The 18,305-nt window shown below is 36.3% G+C and overlaps 1 protein-coding gene across 1 annotated transcript in view; it reads right to left on the reverse strand.

Moving 5' to 3' along the window:
• Positions 1–3,966: 3,966 nt before the first annotated feature.
• The window catches only part of THSD7A (thrombospondin type 1 domain containing 7A), a 254,195-nt gene continuing 239,856 nt past the window's right edge, over positions 3,967–18,305 (reverse strand). Inside the window, exons 25-30 of the mRNA XM_077175422.1 lie at positions 17,582–17,755; positions 16,501–16,596; positions 13,448–13,530; positions 12,906–13,116; positions 9,444–9,531; positions 3,967–7,783 (exon numbers count right to left, since the gene is read on the reverse strand). Coding sequence (XP_077031537.1) covers positions 7,699–7,783; positions 9,444–9,531; positions 12,906–13,116; positions 13,448–13,530; positions 16,501–16,596; positions 17,582–17,755 — 737 coding nt within the window. The 3' untranslated portion in view covers positions 3,967–7,698. The remainder of the gene's footprint in view (positions 7,784–9,443; positions 9,532–12,905; positions 13,117–13,447; positions 13,531–16,500; positions 16,597–17,581; positions 17,756–18,305) is intronic.

Consider the following 18,305-nt stretch of genomic DNA (forward strand, 5'->3'; position numbering starts at 1 on the left):
AAATGAATATAAAAGGGGAACAGTAGATAAAAATGTAAAGTAACAACAATAGAATGACATGATTAAAATATATAGAGTTAGGTATCTTCAAGGTTTCTAAACTGAATTAGGTATCTTCAAGGTTTCTAAGTTGCTTCTTTAGTTGCAGGAAGAGAGGAAAATATTACTTCAGCTTCAAAATTCACATTTTAAATATGCATATTTTTACTTTTGACAGCGTGTTTTCATGTACTTGTAAGCTGTCAACTGGCAACTCTTGTTGTCTCACTGCAATCTTAAGAGTGAGAAGACACATCAAAAGAGAATTGAGGCTATGATAGCACTCAGTACAAATCAGAAAAGTTCCACATAAGGCTGGAATCTGGCAGTTGTGTCAAGCATCAAGACACAATGGGGGCACAGGAATAAAGCTGTTCAGGGAATTGAGTTTGAGTAGGAAATCAAGACACAAAATGTAACCCTTTGTCTTATATAACAATTTCATAATTTTACATGGCACAAGTTGTGTAAATTAGTTTGGGTTCAGCTTGGGAGAGGTTTTTGTGGGACTTCATTGGGCAGTGCATTAAAAATAATCAGTCAGTACTGGATCACCAACAAACTGAATGTCCAGTCACAGGATTGTTAACTAAATTCTGGTCCCAGGCTCAAGTCATGTTGCTATTTCCCTATAGATATCTTAAGGAGCAGCACTGGAAGGAGTTAAGAAGCTGAGAATTAAGTCACATTTTGCCATGTATAGGTAAGAAAGAGGGTTTGCTCTTGAATTGTAATTATTCAGAGAAGGAAAAAATTATATTTGTTTTGAAATGCAACACTGAAATTGCGATGAAACATTTTTTATTTGTAAGCTAAACAAAACTGATTGAGAAACAATTTTCTGCCATTTTAAAGAATTATATGATACTCTGAAGGGTAGTTTTGAAAATAAAAGAAAACCTCATTAATTTTATAATTGCGATTTTGGAATATAATTCTGATAAATTTAAGGGCTAGGTTCTGAATAAAGTCCACAAAGTATTAAAACAGACATGGGAGCCTCTAAACCCTCATCTATAAATTGACAAGTACCAAATCCTATTTTCTCAGAAAAGACAAAGATTTTTAGATACATCAACCCATAATACAAATAAATAGGTTTAGTACTTGAACTGTTTGAAAAGAGATTTCTTTGAAAATGGAAAACAACAAGAGCTATGATCATGGATTATGATCCTGTGGCTAAGTTTACTTTCACCATAGTGACAAATCGAAGGACTTTTCCCTTGCCTAAAGGGGGTCCAAATCAGTCCTGGGGCTCCCAGCAGAACCTTTAGAAGGCTGGGGGGTTGGGGGTATAATAGCCTCCTTCAAGCTCTGTCCATGCAGGCTGTGTGCTCTGCCTCCCCCAGTGCCAGGGCCTGCAGCTGAGCTGTGCTCAGCACGTCTTCCACCCACCTCCTTCCAGCAGAGCTCTTACCTGACCAAACCAGGATGAGCAGGATTAGGCAGCCTCCAACAGCGTCAACTTGCCAAGGCAGCTCAGAGTATCAGTCCCAGAAATGGCTTGTCCTTCAGGCTGGAAGGGCCAGGGTGTGGATTTAGCCACAGGTTGGTGTTAACAACCTGTCACCCTGACACTGCTGTGCTCTCCTGAGGCTCAGCCCTGTCCCAGAGCAGAGCTGCCTGACAGCACAAAGAGCAATGGCATATGCCCAACATCATTTCAGATGTTCCATGAAGTAAGCCTTCCTGTTGGAACTCAGGACATCTCTCTGGCTGTCCTGGATGGCTTGAACCCCTGCCAGGGGGCTCAGAGACCTTGGCACAGAGCCCAAAACACCTGTGACTTTGATTTTGACCCATGGAAAAAATTACCACCTTTGTATGAAGAATTACAAGTCAAGAGAGTTTAAGTAGAATAATAGTTAGTTTGTCATGGGGTGAAAAATAGATTTTTGGGGGTTTTAGAATGGGGGCTCAGTGTCACAAGATGGAGGAATTTGGACGTACCCTGTCCTTCTTTCTTCTTCTTCCTAACCTCCATGTTCTGGGTGATGCTGGCACTTTTGTCTTGGTTTAAGGTAGAAACTCACTGTCTTACGTAGGTGATAGGTATTGGGAAACTATTGTAAATAATGTACATGTAGTTTTTAGTATAAAAAATAACACGGCCCTGAGGGCATCAATGTGCCTCTCTCTGACCTGCTGAACAAACCTCGGCAGGCCAGAGAAAGAATTTCATAGATAAGAAACAATAAACAACCTTGAGAACGAGAACAGATGAATCTTGACTCCTTCTTCGACTGCTGGGCTGGGAAAATACTTTCTAACGCATCTTGGAGTCACTCTGACCAGCAGAAATCCCAAGACCTTCCCACTTTTCTGTTTAAGTAGGACTCAGAAAAGATGCCTGTTACAAAAGGATGTAGAGATGCTTCACCAGGATGCTCCCACAGGAAATGCCCTCCACAACCAGGGGCACTTCCCAAATGAAGGAAAGCAAAATGACACACCCTCAGCCTCTGCTGAAAAATAAATGAATGGGCAAGCAGAGACTAAGATATACACACAGATACACACCCAACCCATCCCTATCCTGTCACAACAAAAATGCAAGTGTTTGTTCATCTGCCTGGTCATTACCTACTTTTGGATAGACAGCCAGCTTTCTTGTATGAAAAAAAAACCCCAAAGCAAAACAAAACAAACCAAACCAAAACCAAAAACCCAATCAGAAAATTTAGAGATAACATTTTCTGTAGCTAAACTGATAGTGATGCCAAGTAGCTCAAGCTGCTCAAATTCACTTCTGTTTCAGCAGGATAATTTTCTAGATCTTCTAGGTTCTCCAATATTGTAGGTTTTCACATTACTAGAAGGCTAAAACATTTACAAAGCTTATCTAAGTCTCTTGATTTACCTCTCACTTCATGTCCTTTCATCACACTTGTACTAGAAAATCATACTCTCCTCTAATGTTTTGGGATTCTTTTTAAAATAAAGACGACCCTTTCCCATTAATTCAAAAGTCTTGCAAACAGTTGCCAAAATCCTACCACATTTTCTTTACTGAATGTGAAGACTCTACCATCTTCATTATACCACAACTAATTCTCTAAATTTAAATGAGAATTTAAATTTTCTTCTCAGATGTTTTTTAACTGGTTACAGAATTTTTGCCTGTATTGAATTAAACACATTTAAATGATCTTGAAATTCCTCTATTCATCTATTAGGTTTTAGGTGGGAATTGAAGATCAATGCTTCTGTGGTTTTTCTGTGGATTCCAGCAGGAGAAAAGGTAGGTGGGAATTACTTGTGAAAATCCTGAAATGCCTTGAAAATCAGAGTTGTGTGCTCTCAAAATTCTGTTTAAATCTTTTAGGGGTTAGCTTGGAAAGGTTACTGGGGAGGTAATAGCTACTGAAACAGGAAAAACCCCCATGATATGCTGTGAAAATTACACAGCAGAACTGGACATGAAAAGAATTGCATTTTGGAGAGCACAGAGATTGAATATGAGCAATGATGAAAAAGTGCAAAGTGACTTCTTTTGTTCTTTTTCTTCTTGTGTAGGGACAGTGAGAGATTCAGCTTGACTTGAAGTGAATAGATGTCTTTTAGTGAGATCTTGATTGACCCCTTATTTTCTACAGAAGGGTTATTTTTTCTGATATAAAAGTGGCAAGGAAGAAAAGGTTATTTTTTACAATTTCATTTATTGGATATTTATCACTTGACAAAATATGTTTTGTAAATTTCCAGGTCAGCTAGGACTGTAGCAACAGACTTGATTGTTACCATAGCATCAGAAAGTATTTTTCTTTTTAAATAGAAAGACTAATTTTAACAAGAATATGTTTGCTAATGCCTTTCAGAAAAAAGAAGAGACTATTTAAAAGGTGGTCATATTTTAGGGATCTGGCTTTTATTGTTACTCTATCCCAGCATAGAATACTACATTTATTAAAAAAAGACATTAAATGATTTTGTGTTTATATTTATTGTCAGCAATACATCAGTTATGTAAAAATAACCCAGATGAAAATGTAAGACTTGTTACATTTTCCCATCATCTGTATTAACTGAATAAAGCTTAGTGACAATATACACAAATTTGCAGTAGTAGTTGTACGTAAACATTTTGTGCATTAAAAAAGAAATGTACATAATTTAAAAAATAAAAATGCATTACACAATTTACAAATTAACATTAACCAAAAAAAAAAGTAAACATTCCTCAGACAGCTGCCTCCTCGTTCTACAAAATAAATATTCAAGTAAATTAAGTTAGGCAAAATAAACTCTTAACTCTTAACGATTTACATAAAGGTAAAAAGACAGATTTCCATTTAATTCAAGGTATATTTTACAGTGATTTACACATAGACTTTTTAAATTGCTCTCTTCAAATTGTAAGATTGGAAAAAAAATTTTATTACATTTTGGCGGGAGGAAGGGGGTTTCAAAATTGATGCTTTATACCAAATATAAACAGGCTTGTGCAGTTGCATCAAAGCTTCAAAAAGGAATTGCTCCAGGACTCAAAGCAGACACAGTAAGCTAGAAACTACAGTTTTTAAAAGAAAAATATAAACCACCACATCAACAGGAAAATACCTACTTTGCTATTTTCTGAATGGTTTATTTGATCACTGGAAACATTACTTTCACAAACTAATAATCTACAGTAGTGGCTGCTTTAGGCACTGGATTAGTAGAAGCACTCTGATTTTTAAAGCAAATTGCTTTTCATTCTATATTGATAATTCACGTATTATTTACTTCAATTTCAATGCTAGAGGGCTTAATCACCTTTGCAACATTTAGATTTACCTAAAATTTCAGCCTTCCTTACAGCCTAGTATCTTTTTCTTGATAATAAGGGAAGCCACTCTGGCTTCAAATTTCCATGCACTTTGTTTTGTATAGAAAAAATAATAATAAAAACACAGTCTAGATTTTAAATGCAGCCCTAGTATGATGCAGATGGGCACCAGATATTCACTGATCAGATATAAAATGTAACACATACTAAAATACTTGCATGGATTGCAAAGGCCAAACAGACTTAAAATCCCCCTCATATCTCTCTGTTTATCCATTTAATGTGGTAAGGAAAAGGAGATGTCATACCTTTAAGTTATTAAATACTTAGATTTAGGACATAAAATTCTTCAAGGCAAGAACTCAGCAACAGCTCCTGCTAAGACCAGCCAGTGTCATAAATAAAGATGACTCATTGCCAATGAAAGAAACCCTGTTCCCTCAATGCCTTCTTGGTTCAAAACTATTCAACAACACAGAATCAGTCTATTAAAAAACCAGAAATCATTATAAAATCTGTTTTCACATGTATTTATTGTTCTTTATACTTTATCATTTTTCCATGGGCTTTTTTTGGTGTCTGACAAAAGAGGAACCAAGCAGGTTTTTATTGTTTTCTACTCAAGAATGCTGAAAATTAAAATTATCAATATTTGTATTTTTGCAGTGGACCTTTATAAAGTGATGTAAGACTGAATACTCCAGTCCTGAAACACATATATGAATGAACCACTGCTGTGGCAGGCGGCCATGAAACTTCATCAGCTGCAGCTGGATCAAGGTATAAAATGAGAAATTAAATCTGCACCAAATATTATTACCATTGTTCCTCTGCTCATCATTCCCATTTGGGGAAAACCTACACAGTGGGATGAAGGTAATTTTCTTGATGCAGTAACATCACACTGGTAATATGGCAGCTAAGTTAAAGTGGGACCATAATCTCTCTTGAATATCCACAAAATGCTCATTGGTTTCAAGAATTATTCTACACAGAACAAAGGTTTGTACTTTTAAGAACAGATATGATGTCCATGAGAGTCTTGACATTGATTTCAGTGGATCTGGGCCAAAGTTTGCAAAGTTAGTTTCACTCAGTGTGCAAAACCTGGTGCTTCTTGAGCAAATAGAGTGATGAGTAGGCAGAAGTGGTTTAGGTTATAAAAAAGACCTGAGAACCTAATATTGAACTTTATGTAACAATTCTTTTTGAGAGGTTGCCTGATAAAGTTTTGTATTGCTTAGTAGTGGCACAGTCACTTGTATGTTCCGGCTGCACACAGAAGCCATTTGAGGAGAATAACCCTTCTCAGGTCATGGAGCACATCCGTAACAGCCATGTCACATGAGTGGCAAGTCAATGAGCTCCATCTTGGAAGCCTAACACTGAAAAGCCATAAGCATGGAAGAGGTTAACAGTGAGTTTTCATACTGCCAGAGTTTTTTTTAAAAGTCATGAGTATTAAAATGGCAGAACTACTGATCTTATTGTTTACTTGCCAGTACACTCAGGATTTTAACTGAATAATTAAAAGAGTCTATTGAATTATCCTAATTAGAAAAGACAAAACATCTCTGAGTATTGCACTGCCAGTAACAGTGAAAGAGCTCTCATTAACAGAAGGAAAAAAAGTAAAACCATTTTATTTTAGTTGAACAATCAAAACACCTTTTTAGACAAGAAGTATGTCACTCAGGATTACAGGGCAACCACTTTTCTTTTTCTTTTCTTTTTTTTTTCTAACAAAGTTAACAAATATAAAAAATCTAGTCATAAACAGCCTTCAAAGTACAATTAGAAACCAGCAGGACAATCTATACCAGTATAGGTAGATGGGGCAAGAAACCAGACACTTGTATTACTGCCATGGTGTAGAGTACAAGTGGCTGCTGTGATGGGGAACGGTGTGAGTACAGCAAACGTCGTAGCTGATTCCATCCCGTCGCAGTCCAAACTGAACACTACTCTCTTCAGGATTCAAGACCTGTCTGCTTGACACTCCTTGCACAAGATACATCATTATCCTTTCTGAAAAGAGGCAGTTTCTATGGCAATACTAGTTAAGTGCATATCATGCTGCACTAATATAGTGCAAAAATTTGCCTTACATGTAGCAAAAAAGATGCAGGCAACAGTTTGAGTTAGAGAAAGTAGAAACGTATTGTAACATTTACAGCAGGTATTTTTTCCAGACACCAACCACTAGAAAATAGTGAATCTGAGAATGCCTCCTCTCTGGATGTACACATGAGGCCTTTATAATTTGGAGTGGTAACAGGACAGAATTTTGCAAGTGAGTCATTGCCCTCTGAAATGCAGGTTAACACAAGTTATCATCAACTGGCAAACTGTTGAACTTGCTCAGTGGATTAATCCCAGTTAAAAGTTAATATTGTACTAAGCACTAAAATGCTCTTCATCACATATATAATCTGATAGAGTAATACATACGGTTCAACCAAGTATATATGTTATGTTTGAATATAAAGAGTCGTAGACAGCTTGGTACAAACTCCTCATGCGTACTGATTATACTTGGTTAATGATGCAGGGGCTTCCAAGTGTTAATACTATGTCAGATACAGTATTCTGGAGGCAGAAGTGGTGCTCAGTTCTAAGACTGAGGAAACACCACAAATCTCCAACTGCAGTGTCTATTAATGTGATTCTGCCTGATTTCTCGGTGCTGATGGTCTAAAGTAAAGCAATAATACCTTGAATATCAGTAGGCATTATGAAATCCATCCTTCTTTATCTATGGTGCAGTTACAAAAAAGAAAATTTCAAAACACTTAATTCCACTCCATAGAAAATCCCTGTGGCTTTGGACACCTTCTGATTTCATTCCTATAGCTTAAACTCCATTTGTCACCACGAGAAGTTGTAGTTTACATGTCTGCGTCTCCATCATAAGCCAAGGTTAAAGGTTTCAGTCGGTTGTTCTGCCTTCTCTGGGGCTTCTTTGGCTTTTTGCTGAAAGGATAAGATAATTTGTAAATAGAAAAAGCAACTAATAACATACAAAAGTCTTAAATGAAGATGAGCATGCTGATAATACATTCAGTTGTTTGTTTATAAGAGCTATAACCCTAAAACCTTCACTGGGAACACTAATTATCCCTTAATCAACCCAAAGCAATATCTAATTGAAAGCTCAGTTGTTCAGAAACAAGCTGTTATGATGCTGATGTGACTTGATGAAACCCTTGGCAGGTACTCCTGCAACATCACCCAGTTTTCAGAAGAATTCAGAGCCTGCCATGCAATATTTGGTCATGAATCAAAGCTGCAATCAGGTTCTTTTAAATTACGTGACTCAAATATTAAACTGCTCTTGACACATCAAGGGTTTCCACAGGAAAGATGTATCTTTTGATTGGTTTTATCTCATTATACTTGCTAGAATGCCTACAATTACTTCTATATGTTATAATCAAACCAGTCATTAATAGCAGAGGTATAGTTGTTTGCCATAACATTCCTTTTCTAGCCTTGAATTAGAATTTAATCCAGCAGTATTTCCAATCCATTTGATAAAGTTTTAAAAAATTACCAGGCCAAAGGAAAATGAATGTTTATCCATGCTTGAGCACTAATCTTCTTTTAGACCGCAATGTAACATTTCTTTAAATCAGGCCTGTGCATCCTCAGTCTTGTCCAAAATCTTATTTCAGCCGTGTCACTTAGGCTGCTCAAATCTGAATCTTTTATATGAAACTTTTTGTTACAATGACTTGCAGTAGCCACAGGTTCCAGTCCAAATAATCTGCAGTTGTTGAATGCTAATGGATTTCCTTTTCCTCAAGACCCACTCCCCAAAAAACCAACCAACTAACCAAAACAGAAAGACCACAAAGAAAACCCAAACAAACAAACCACAACAACAAAACCAAAGCAAAGAACAAAACAAACAAACCCACAAAAACCAAACAATTAATCAAACAAAAAACAAGAAAAAAAATCCAAATGAATTTTTATATAGCCTAGACAGAAGTGAGGTTTTGGACAAAGTTTACTGAATGGCAAACATACCCAGAAGCTCCCCAAACACCTACTAATGCAGTACAGCCAAGAGCCTGATGTATATGACCACACTTCCCTCACCTTTCACCTGCACTGTCATCTGGATCAGAAATTCCTAGCAGCACCTAGAAAACTTCAGGGAGCACATTCTCAAAGGTGACTTGCTCAAAAAAGAATTCTTTCATGTATTAAAAAGATGAGAAAGCTTTCAGATTTTTTCTGGTTCTGTATCTCCATATCTTGTCAGATATAAAATATGATTTTTCTGGTTACTCAATGTCCTTGCTGCTATTTCTCTCAGCATTTTTTGATACAGACACAATAAAATTATTCTGGACATTGTACATAGCAACCAAGATAAACTGAGCAAAAATGAGCTGTACACTAAGCTACCCCATGTTTGTAAGTTCTTATACGTTCAGAAGAGTATGTGGTGATCCATCATCTAGAGCGCAACCAGAAACTGCTAACCTGAGTCTGGACAAAAGGACAAGGCAAATTAAACACTGCAGTTCACAGAAGTGTCTGCAGTTTCTACAGCAGCAGATGTAAACATTTTCATTACAGTCTGTGAGGGGACTGTTTTCTTATAAATAATTAAAGAACTCACCAGGCTAGATAGATCATAGAAACAATAAAGATGAGTAAAACAAATGCACCGGCAGCTACACCATAAACCCAGGTCTTCAGCCTCCCATCTAAAAGGAATGAATGTTAGTCAGTAGTGTTTGAGTTAGTCTAGTTGAATTATTAGTTCTGATATAGCATAGAAATACTTTAATAATGCAAAATAAATGTCTTGACTAGCAATTACAGTTTAATCAGAATAAATATTGTTAAATAACTGAGCAATGACTTCTCTGTGCTCTGCTTTTCAGTTGGAGTCAGGATAATTCAAATGGAACTGAGATCTGGGGCAGAGGCAGCAGGTGAGAGACCCAGAACCTCAGCTTTGGGGCTCTCTGGTAGTGAGCAATCCCTCAGTGTGATCACAGGGCAGTGCATCAGCCTGGGACTCATTTAGTATCACTTTCTATTCTAGCTCTGGTAAAGCAATCTGTCTGTTATTTTAATTCTTGTTCCTATTTACTTGTATGTTTTTAAATGCCCTTAGCATGCTGTACGTCATCCATCCCTTAGCTGCACATACACAACTTTTACTACTGCATAAAGTAGCAAAATTTTAAAATTTCTTTCCCTACTAAATGCAAGTTTTGCTGTTATAAATAGTTCCTCCTTACAAAGTTAAAATACACAAAAAAACCCTAGCCCATGCTCCTAAATAAAACAACTGTCTGTTGATAAGGACTGCATTTATGTGCAGTTTGTATTTTGGACATGTCCCTGGAGATTTGGGCATACATACCACTCTCCTTCTTGCCTCAGAAAAAGGAAGAGGAAAATGATGTGGCTTTGTCGGTGGGGTTTTGCCCTGCCCCCAAGTGATCATATCACAACAAAAGGAGTGCATGCTTTTTGAGTCACTAGTTTTATCCAACTCATTTTTCAAATTTCTAAATGGCTTTTTACAAGCATTGTTTTCCAGGGGATTAGCTAGCCTTGTTGCATCTCCTTGACAACAACAAAAAAATCACCTTTATAAAACTGAATTATTTCATATTCAAGTGGTACAAGTTGCGTGTATTTTCAATGTAAGGAAATACAGCTAAAATTTTTCTGACCAAACACTTAGTGCTTCTTGTTAGCTCTTCAGAACCAAAAGACACCATCAATGCAGTTTTCATTTCTACAATAATATTGACAGAAGTTAGACTAAGATTGCTTGGTTACACAGTAGTGCTCTCCACTGCCATGCAGTTAAGCTCAGGCCTTCTGCTCTGCAGCAATGCAAAGTCTTGCTGTCTTGTGGACAAGTTGTTCCAGACTAATCAATATCAGAACATTTTACCTTCATTACCTTAATCAACCTAATGAAACATTATAACTGATAATAACTGACATAACTGACATAACTGATCCATTAAAGACTAATGGAACAGTAGATTTGACCTGACATAACCTGTGATACAATAATGTCAATGAGAAGAATTCAGACTTTAATACTGCTAAATAGGTTAGTTTCCTCTCTCCTTGGCTTATTTCCATTGGTAAATGTAAGAGGCTTAGGTTTTTTTCAGGTTGGCTTCTTTTAAAATAGTAACATCTCCTTGAAAAAAAAGCTGGCAATGTCTTGTATACAGATTTATTTGTTTTTGCCAAAGCAAGGAACTCTGCTAATGAGGTCATTCCTATTATGCAACTACTGACCTCTGACTCAGGCTTTCTGAATTCTCTCTGGACAGATTATTTCTAAGTATGCAAGGGAATTGGAATCTCAGATTCATCTTTTTGTGGTAATACCTCAGCCCAGACATTTGAAGAGGACAGTTTTAATACCTTCTTTTCTGGAACTGCAATGTAATTTGTGGAAGAAAACAAAAGACCTATTTTAGATCTAGACTTAGAAACTGTGAGGAAAAAAAATAATCATGCCAGAGTAAACCCCAACCTTTCCAATAGATATCCAATCCTGAAATAAAACAATCAAGCCTAAATCTCATCAGAATTGGAAAATATTCACTTTCTCTGGCATTTGCTCATTACTTCACTGCAGAAAGTATTCATTCCGTTGAGTATGTTTAAGATTATCTGAACTGAGCTATGTCTCCTCCCCAACTCAAATTACATAAAATTGGTGAGTTTTCATGAAGTTTCTCAAATGCACCTTGCTCCATGAGATCACATGAGCTCACATGAGCATTCATATTCCTAAACTGTTGAAGGTGACCATCTGATACTTGTTTATTGCTATCACTCTGCGTGCTACAACATGCCCTCTGGCATTTCCAGGACGGGTTAGCTAAAATGAGTAAATGATAACATATTTGGTAAGATGCTGTTTTTTAAAAGAGGACCAGAAAAGTTTTATTTTCTATTTTTTATTTTTGATTAAAGTACTTGGAGTAAAGACCATTTTATTGCAGGTATCAAATATAATATCATATATCAAAGTATTGCAGGTATCAAAGTACAAATTAGAGTAAATACTAGTAGGACTAATGGGATCTAATACAAGTATTTCTAATTTCTAGCCCAAACATTTTTTAATCTGCATATTAGAAATATTTTTTATAAATCTCAACTGGAAATACCTTATGGATTATGCATGTAAAGATATTGCTTTCAATTCTGCAATTAAAAACATAAAAAAACCCTTTAGAAATAAATGACCGCACTAATACACAAGTATATTAGTATATTTAGTCCTATGTGACTTAAGAGACACTTAAGATGATAACCAATTGCTGTCTTCCATATTAATAATATTTTGAACAAGCAACATATCTCTTATGTGAAAGTATTTTGTTAATTAATTTTTTTATCCAAAGATTTAGTAAGACTAAAAATATTTACTGACATCTGATTACATGATGGACTTTATGAAGTATTTTTTATTAAACAACTTATATTTTACATCACTCTTGCATGTAAGATTTTGCTCAGCTCTAAAGAACATGGTCCATCATAAAAGAAAATACTGCTCATAGAGACTTAGAGCAGGCCTCTGTTAAATATCAGTAATATGGTTAGCATTTGACTAACATGAATTAGTTTAAATATGGATATGTCAGAAAAGCATTAGCATACCTATACCAATTATTTTCCTACAATTTGTGCTGCAAATTTTAAGAAGCCTTTACTATTTGCATTCTTCAGTGCTATCCTTTCATTCCTCTGTCAAGAGAATTATTGGTTAAGACACCATAATTTAATAAACCGGCTTGCACCTTTGCAGCAAACTCACAGTCACATTTCAAATAGCTTCTGTGACTTTTAACAGGTAGAGTGACTAAAAGGGAATCTGCAATATAAAATTTCACCAAATATATTAATGGTGTAGTGAGAAGGCTAGGTGTTTATGGTGTCTCTTCCTTTGTTTTCAGTGAGAGTACATCTGTGTTCTTAAATGAACAGTCAAGGGTTCTTGTGGTCCTCCTAGGTATACAGAAATCTGAAAGCCAGACCCTGCAGCAGTGCTTAGCGCTAAGAACTGCTCATTGCATGACTTCACCTGGCCCAAAAGGCTGCAGAAACCAGGTCCTTCCTCGTCCTGTCTGGTTACTGGAAGGCTGGGTAGGGTTCACAGCTCGACTGGTTTTCACATCTCCCTTTTTGTCCTCCATGGTGGGGATGACCACCACTGGGATGAGAGTGCACTGCTGGAGTGTGCCATCGGAGGACATCACTTCAGTGTATCCGTCTTCACAACTGCATGTCCTAGTCTGCAGGGAACAAGTGTTTTACAAGGTGTAGTGGAAAAACAAGGTTTTCTGTGAGCCATAAAGCATAGCAACATGGATGACTGGAAGATAAGACTGTTTTGATGAGTGCTAGCCAGCAGAGTAACCTCTTTGTATATTTTTATGCAAGTTCATACCATATCAGCTATTTAACATTTAATTGAAAGGTAGAAAATGGTGCAAGGTGGGTTTTCACAAATTTGTGACTTGTAAAATCACTGAAAATACTTTTTGTTGGCATAATCTTTGTAATCAAGAGATGTGTGGGAAGGCCTCATGGGGGTGCTCTATGCTCCAATGCAGTAGCACATACCTCACTGCAGTAAGCGTGGGGTTGGCTGCACGGTGGGTTACATGACCTGTCAGCATCTGGTTGGCGCATCACTAAACAGCCCCCTGTAGGACAGAAAATCATATTTTCACATGGCAATACCTCACCACTGATGAAATTACTTGCTGCACTATATCATGGATGACAATCTGGTTGCTAATTTGAATGTAAGAGTCCTTCTTTTTGAGGGTGAAGTATAATTGGAATCAAGTGTTTTCTTATATGTAGAGTAAGGATACAGCAAATGTACTTAATTCCATGTGCATTTTAGAGAACTAATATTTGGCAATGGAGTCTTTTGTTTTCCCCTTTTTTTGGATTGCCCAAAAAACCAATTTAAATGCTTTGTTGTACTCAAGGAAACATATTTGGTTCTCTAGGACCCTCCTTATGACTTACGTATTGAAACTGTGGTCACAATAGAAATAAAACCACTTTTTTATTTATATCTCTTCCTGTTGAACTGAAAACAAGTTGCTCATCCTGTTTATGAAAGGATACCTGTTTTCTGCTGCTACTGGGTCACTTTGACACGTGTCTTTATGAATCAAGGCTTCATGTTAGTCTGAGACTTTACGAAGGAAAGCAGATTTATCAATAAAGCATGTACTGAATATTACAATACTGATGATAATGTGGGTTTCAGTCTTTTCCCTTTTTATACAGGCCTATTTTTCATTTATACAGCTTTATATATAGTGCAGTTATTGTTATGGACCAGTACACACCATCAGGATTTCACTATCGCTTCAGCCAGAATGACTTTAAAATACATTTAGAATCAGTTTGAATTTACCTGTTTCCTTTTAGCTTATAGAAGAGGGGTGTGAATCATATTGTTTAAAATTTATTCTGCTACAGGAAAAACTTATTACGCATCTCCAAAATGAATACAATTTTTATACTGGTGGGATATGATGATGAAATCCTGATAGCTGAGGTTGGTCACAACCATAGCAGATGCAGTTAGTTGTGGTTACGCAGATCCAAGTGTTAACGGGATGGCTGGTGAAGAATAAAGGAAACCCTGCTGGTTGCCATAAGTTTTCCCCACCCCCAGAAAAGAAAATCATACATCCTAGCATACAAATCACATGCCTGTGGGAATCTATGTAATAAAATATCAGTCATCCAAGGAAGCAGAAGGAAAGAGTTGCCTCATCGCCCATGGGAAATAACACCTTCAAGTAAAAAAGAGCTATTCAGCACGGTGATATTATGCAAGCAAGTAAATAGAAAAAGACCTTAAAATACCAACAGAACTCACAATAATCATTTAATAATGTCTGAATTAAAATACACTATGTTGAATGCAAATGTGCAAGAAAAAGGCTGACAAGACACAGTAATAGAAGATATGGGTTGCTTCTGAATCAAAATAGGTGATCTCAATCTAAATCAATCGTGTATGTGCGTGAACCACATGAATGAACTAATAAATACTGTAGTTTATACAAAACCCTTTCAGAAAATGTACAAATGCAAATTAAAATCTGGTTCACTACTGTGTATTTAATGTAGAGAAGTTCCCTCCAGTATATATATTAGTACAATAGAAGTACTGCGTTTGAAAACTATCATAAAATCCATTAAAACTATATTTTTGCATTTAACAGAAACATATGAAAAATATAGTTTTGTGTTGCATGGGTAGGGTTGCAACGGAGCCCAGTGATCGCATGTTCTGGAATATTCCATTAGTCTTCCTTTCAAATCAGAGATTTATCACAGCTTAAAGCCACATACAAACAAACTGAAAAAAACGTGACACAATATAGGTCTGAGGTTTGTCTGCCTTGGAGATCCCATTATGAAAAATCTGCCAATAATACAGAGTCATACTTTTGTCCTTCCTAAAATTTATCACAAGGTTGTATTCAATCACATCAGAATAAATTATTATTTTCATTTGACTGTGATTTATGAATATACTCGGATTTTAACATCTCAGAGCCGTAATCTCCAAGATGGTATTTACTCCAAATCCTATAGGACCTTTCATAGATAATATCCTACATTAATCTCAATAAGAATTCTCTCTTATAGTTTTACTTACCAGAGAAACATCTTAGCTAAGCAGGAAGCAATCAAGGTGCAAAACCTGTTGCAATTCTTGTGAACAAGATGGTGTCTTAATAGTCCTACACCACAAGGTTGCAAGAGACTTTGAGCTATTATTTCAACACCTTGTAAAAATAGCACAAATATTTTATTTCTACTGTCACAACACACAGTAGTGGTGGACTCCACCATGAATAAGTATTGTGGTGGCAATAAACAACAGCCCCTCTGCTATGACTGACCTTACAATAGCTGGCATTGAGGATATTTTTACAGACTCTGGGATTCTTTTACTATCACTTGGTCTGACACAAAAATTATTTAAATAAATGCATAACTCTTTGCTTAAATGAATCCCTATTGCCAATATATAAATCCATATAAATAGATTCATATGAAAGTTTTCCTCTGAGATCTCAGTAGTTCCTAATTCACGCTTTTTGTGCTTTGGCTTGCACAAAAAGTCACAACATCCCATAGCAGTCCATTATGTAACCTGATACAGATTTATGGCATCGAAGTAAAGAAATAAACTCATACTAGCACATTTATGAAAATTTTATATTTTGTAACTTTAAGGCGATATGTCATATATGGATGATATTATCAAGCCGTGCAACTTTCTCTGCCTTTGTATAGGCACTGAAATGACCTGTAATACATAAAAATTTCATTTGTTTAAGGCCTGAAATTTGAAACCCTACATTTAGAAGTGCAAAGATGCCTATGGTAAAAAAAACCCCAAACATATACAATGTAAAACATTTCAGGTCCACTACATAAGACAATATTTATATTTACCATAAGCATTACATGCAGCATGATTCTAGAAAACAAACAACATCTTTAATATGCAAAATGATGATTTTGATTCATACCCAGGAAGGGCGGGGGGGTTTTTTTGGTTTTTTGGGAAAACACATTATCCACCCATTTTCCAGATTTTTTTTTGTGTATATAAAATGAGTAGTTACCTGTGACATTTAAACCATCTGACCTTTGGCACCACACAGTCCGAGAAGATCCCTTCCATGGGCTAGCCATCCACTTGTACTCGTAGCATTGCCCATCTGCACAGAGAACATTCACATTTCAAGACATTTAATGACAAGGTTTTAGAGCAGCCACACTCATCAGCTGACCATACTCATTTTGTGGCCACACTCATTATGATTAATGGCTTGTATAGCTGTTAAGTATGCTCCTTTCTCCTTCATCCAGCACTGAACCACACATGTGGAGCTCCCAGGGTCTCCTGCACTTACTGGACACGTGGAGAATAGACCAGATGTGTCTGAGACACTAACTAGGATTATGAGCAAGCCTAATGCAGTAAATGGGTACAAGAAATGTTTCCAATAAGCTCATAATGGTTGTGGCCCATCTGTTGTGCAAAACTCATTTAGGGGTCAGGTTCCTTTCCTGGTGACACTGAGCTTCAGCCAGTGCTCCAGTGCTTGGTGAAGTGGCTTGGGCTGCTTCTGGCTTCATGTCTCAGCTCTTCTGTGCATATCTCATATGGTCTGGGATATGGGATATCTGGAATCATTGAGTCCTTCTACACCATAGCTCTCTATCATAAATATAAAATTCCTTTTTGTCTGATCCAGCATCTGAATGGCCAAGTTGATACAGAAAACTGCTTTTCTAAGACAATTTGTCTACTAGCAGTGGTAAGCATGGGTGAGCTATTTTAATGATATGGTCATGCAATCAACAATTCAAAGGGTAAAAAGAAACCTAAATCTGGTTATGAATCAAAACTCAGAGATTTCTTTTTGTTAATGTTACTAAGTGTATAGGGAAACTCTTTGTCCCATATAAAAAGAAATATCGTTAAAAAAGAATGATTCTAGAGGAGTAGCATATGATAGTTACCACTTGAAAGTTTTTCTCTTTATGGTTGATCTATGGAAAACAACAATTCAAGTGCATTTCTGTTTATCAAATTTCCATTTGCCTAAAATCGCTACTATGAACAGAAAGAAAACAAAATTATGGTTGTTCTGTATTTTTTCTTACAGGAACCAGACTGAAGTATATTTTGGTGCTTACCATTGCATGGTCTTGTTTCCAAAGCCTGTTCTGGACAGAGATGTTGATTCTCTAAGTCCTGAATGATCACTGCTCTAGATCGGACTTGTACTCCTCCAAAACCAAGATCCTCACCATTAAAACAGGTTAGTTGGCAAAGGCTCCATTCTGACCACTCTCTCAAGTAACAGTCCCCTGTCAAAGAGAAGTTTTATAAAATGATCAGTGTATGTAAAGAGTTTTTTACACTGAATATGTCTTCAAAATATCCAAGTATAGTTTCTTAATTTTCCTTCTTTTTAGTTCCTTTCGTTTCTCTTTTTAAACTTGACTCATAGTATAGAAATCATAACATTTTGATAGTCTCTGAATGTCTGTGTCGTAGAAAATATTATAAAGATTGTACAAGGGCCCATTTGTTCTAAAGCAGTTTTACTTTCTTGTAGCAGTCCCATGAGATCATCCTCATTATGAATCTCTTTGCAATGCTCTACCCAATGTCTAGATTTTTGTACATTTTAAGATATTGTGCATTTTATCTGTTATACTAAATTTACATATTTTTTAAATTCATCTTTGATCTTAGAAAACATTGTCTAGTATTATGAAGATTAATTATTGCTTATCTTTTTCTAAATAGACATAGAAGCAACTGATGGAAAATCCTTTGCAAGAAAGGGAAATGAGAACATGATTAAAATATCTGTTCTTGCTATTTCATAGCAAGAACAGACTATGTTCTTGC

The sequence above is a fragment of the Agelaius phoeniceus genome, chromosome 1 (assembly GCF_051311805.1).
Source record: "Agelaius phoeniceus isolate bAgePho1 chromosome 1, bAgePho1.hap1, whole genome shotgun sequence".
Taxonomy (NCBI): Eukaryota; Metazoa; Chordata; class Aves; order Passeriformes; family Icteridae; genus Agelaius; species Agelaius phoeniceus.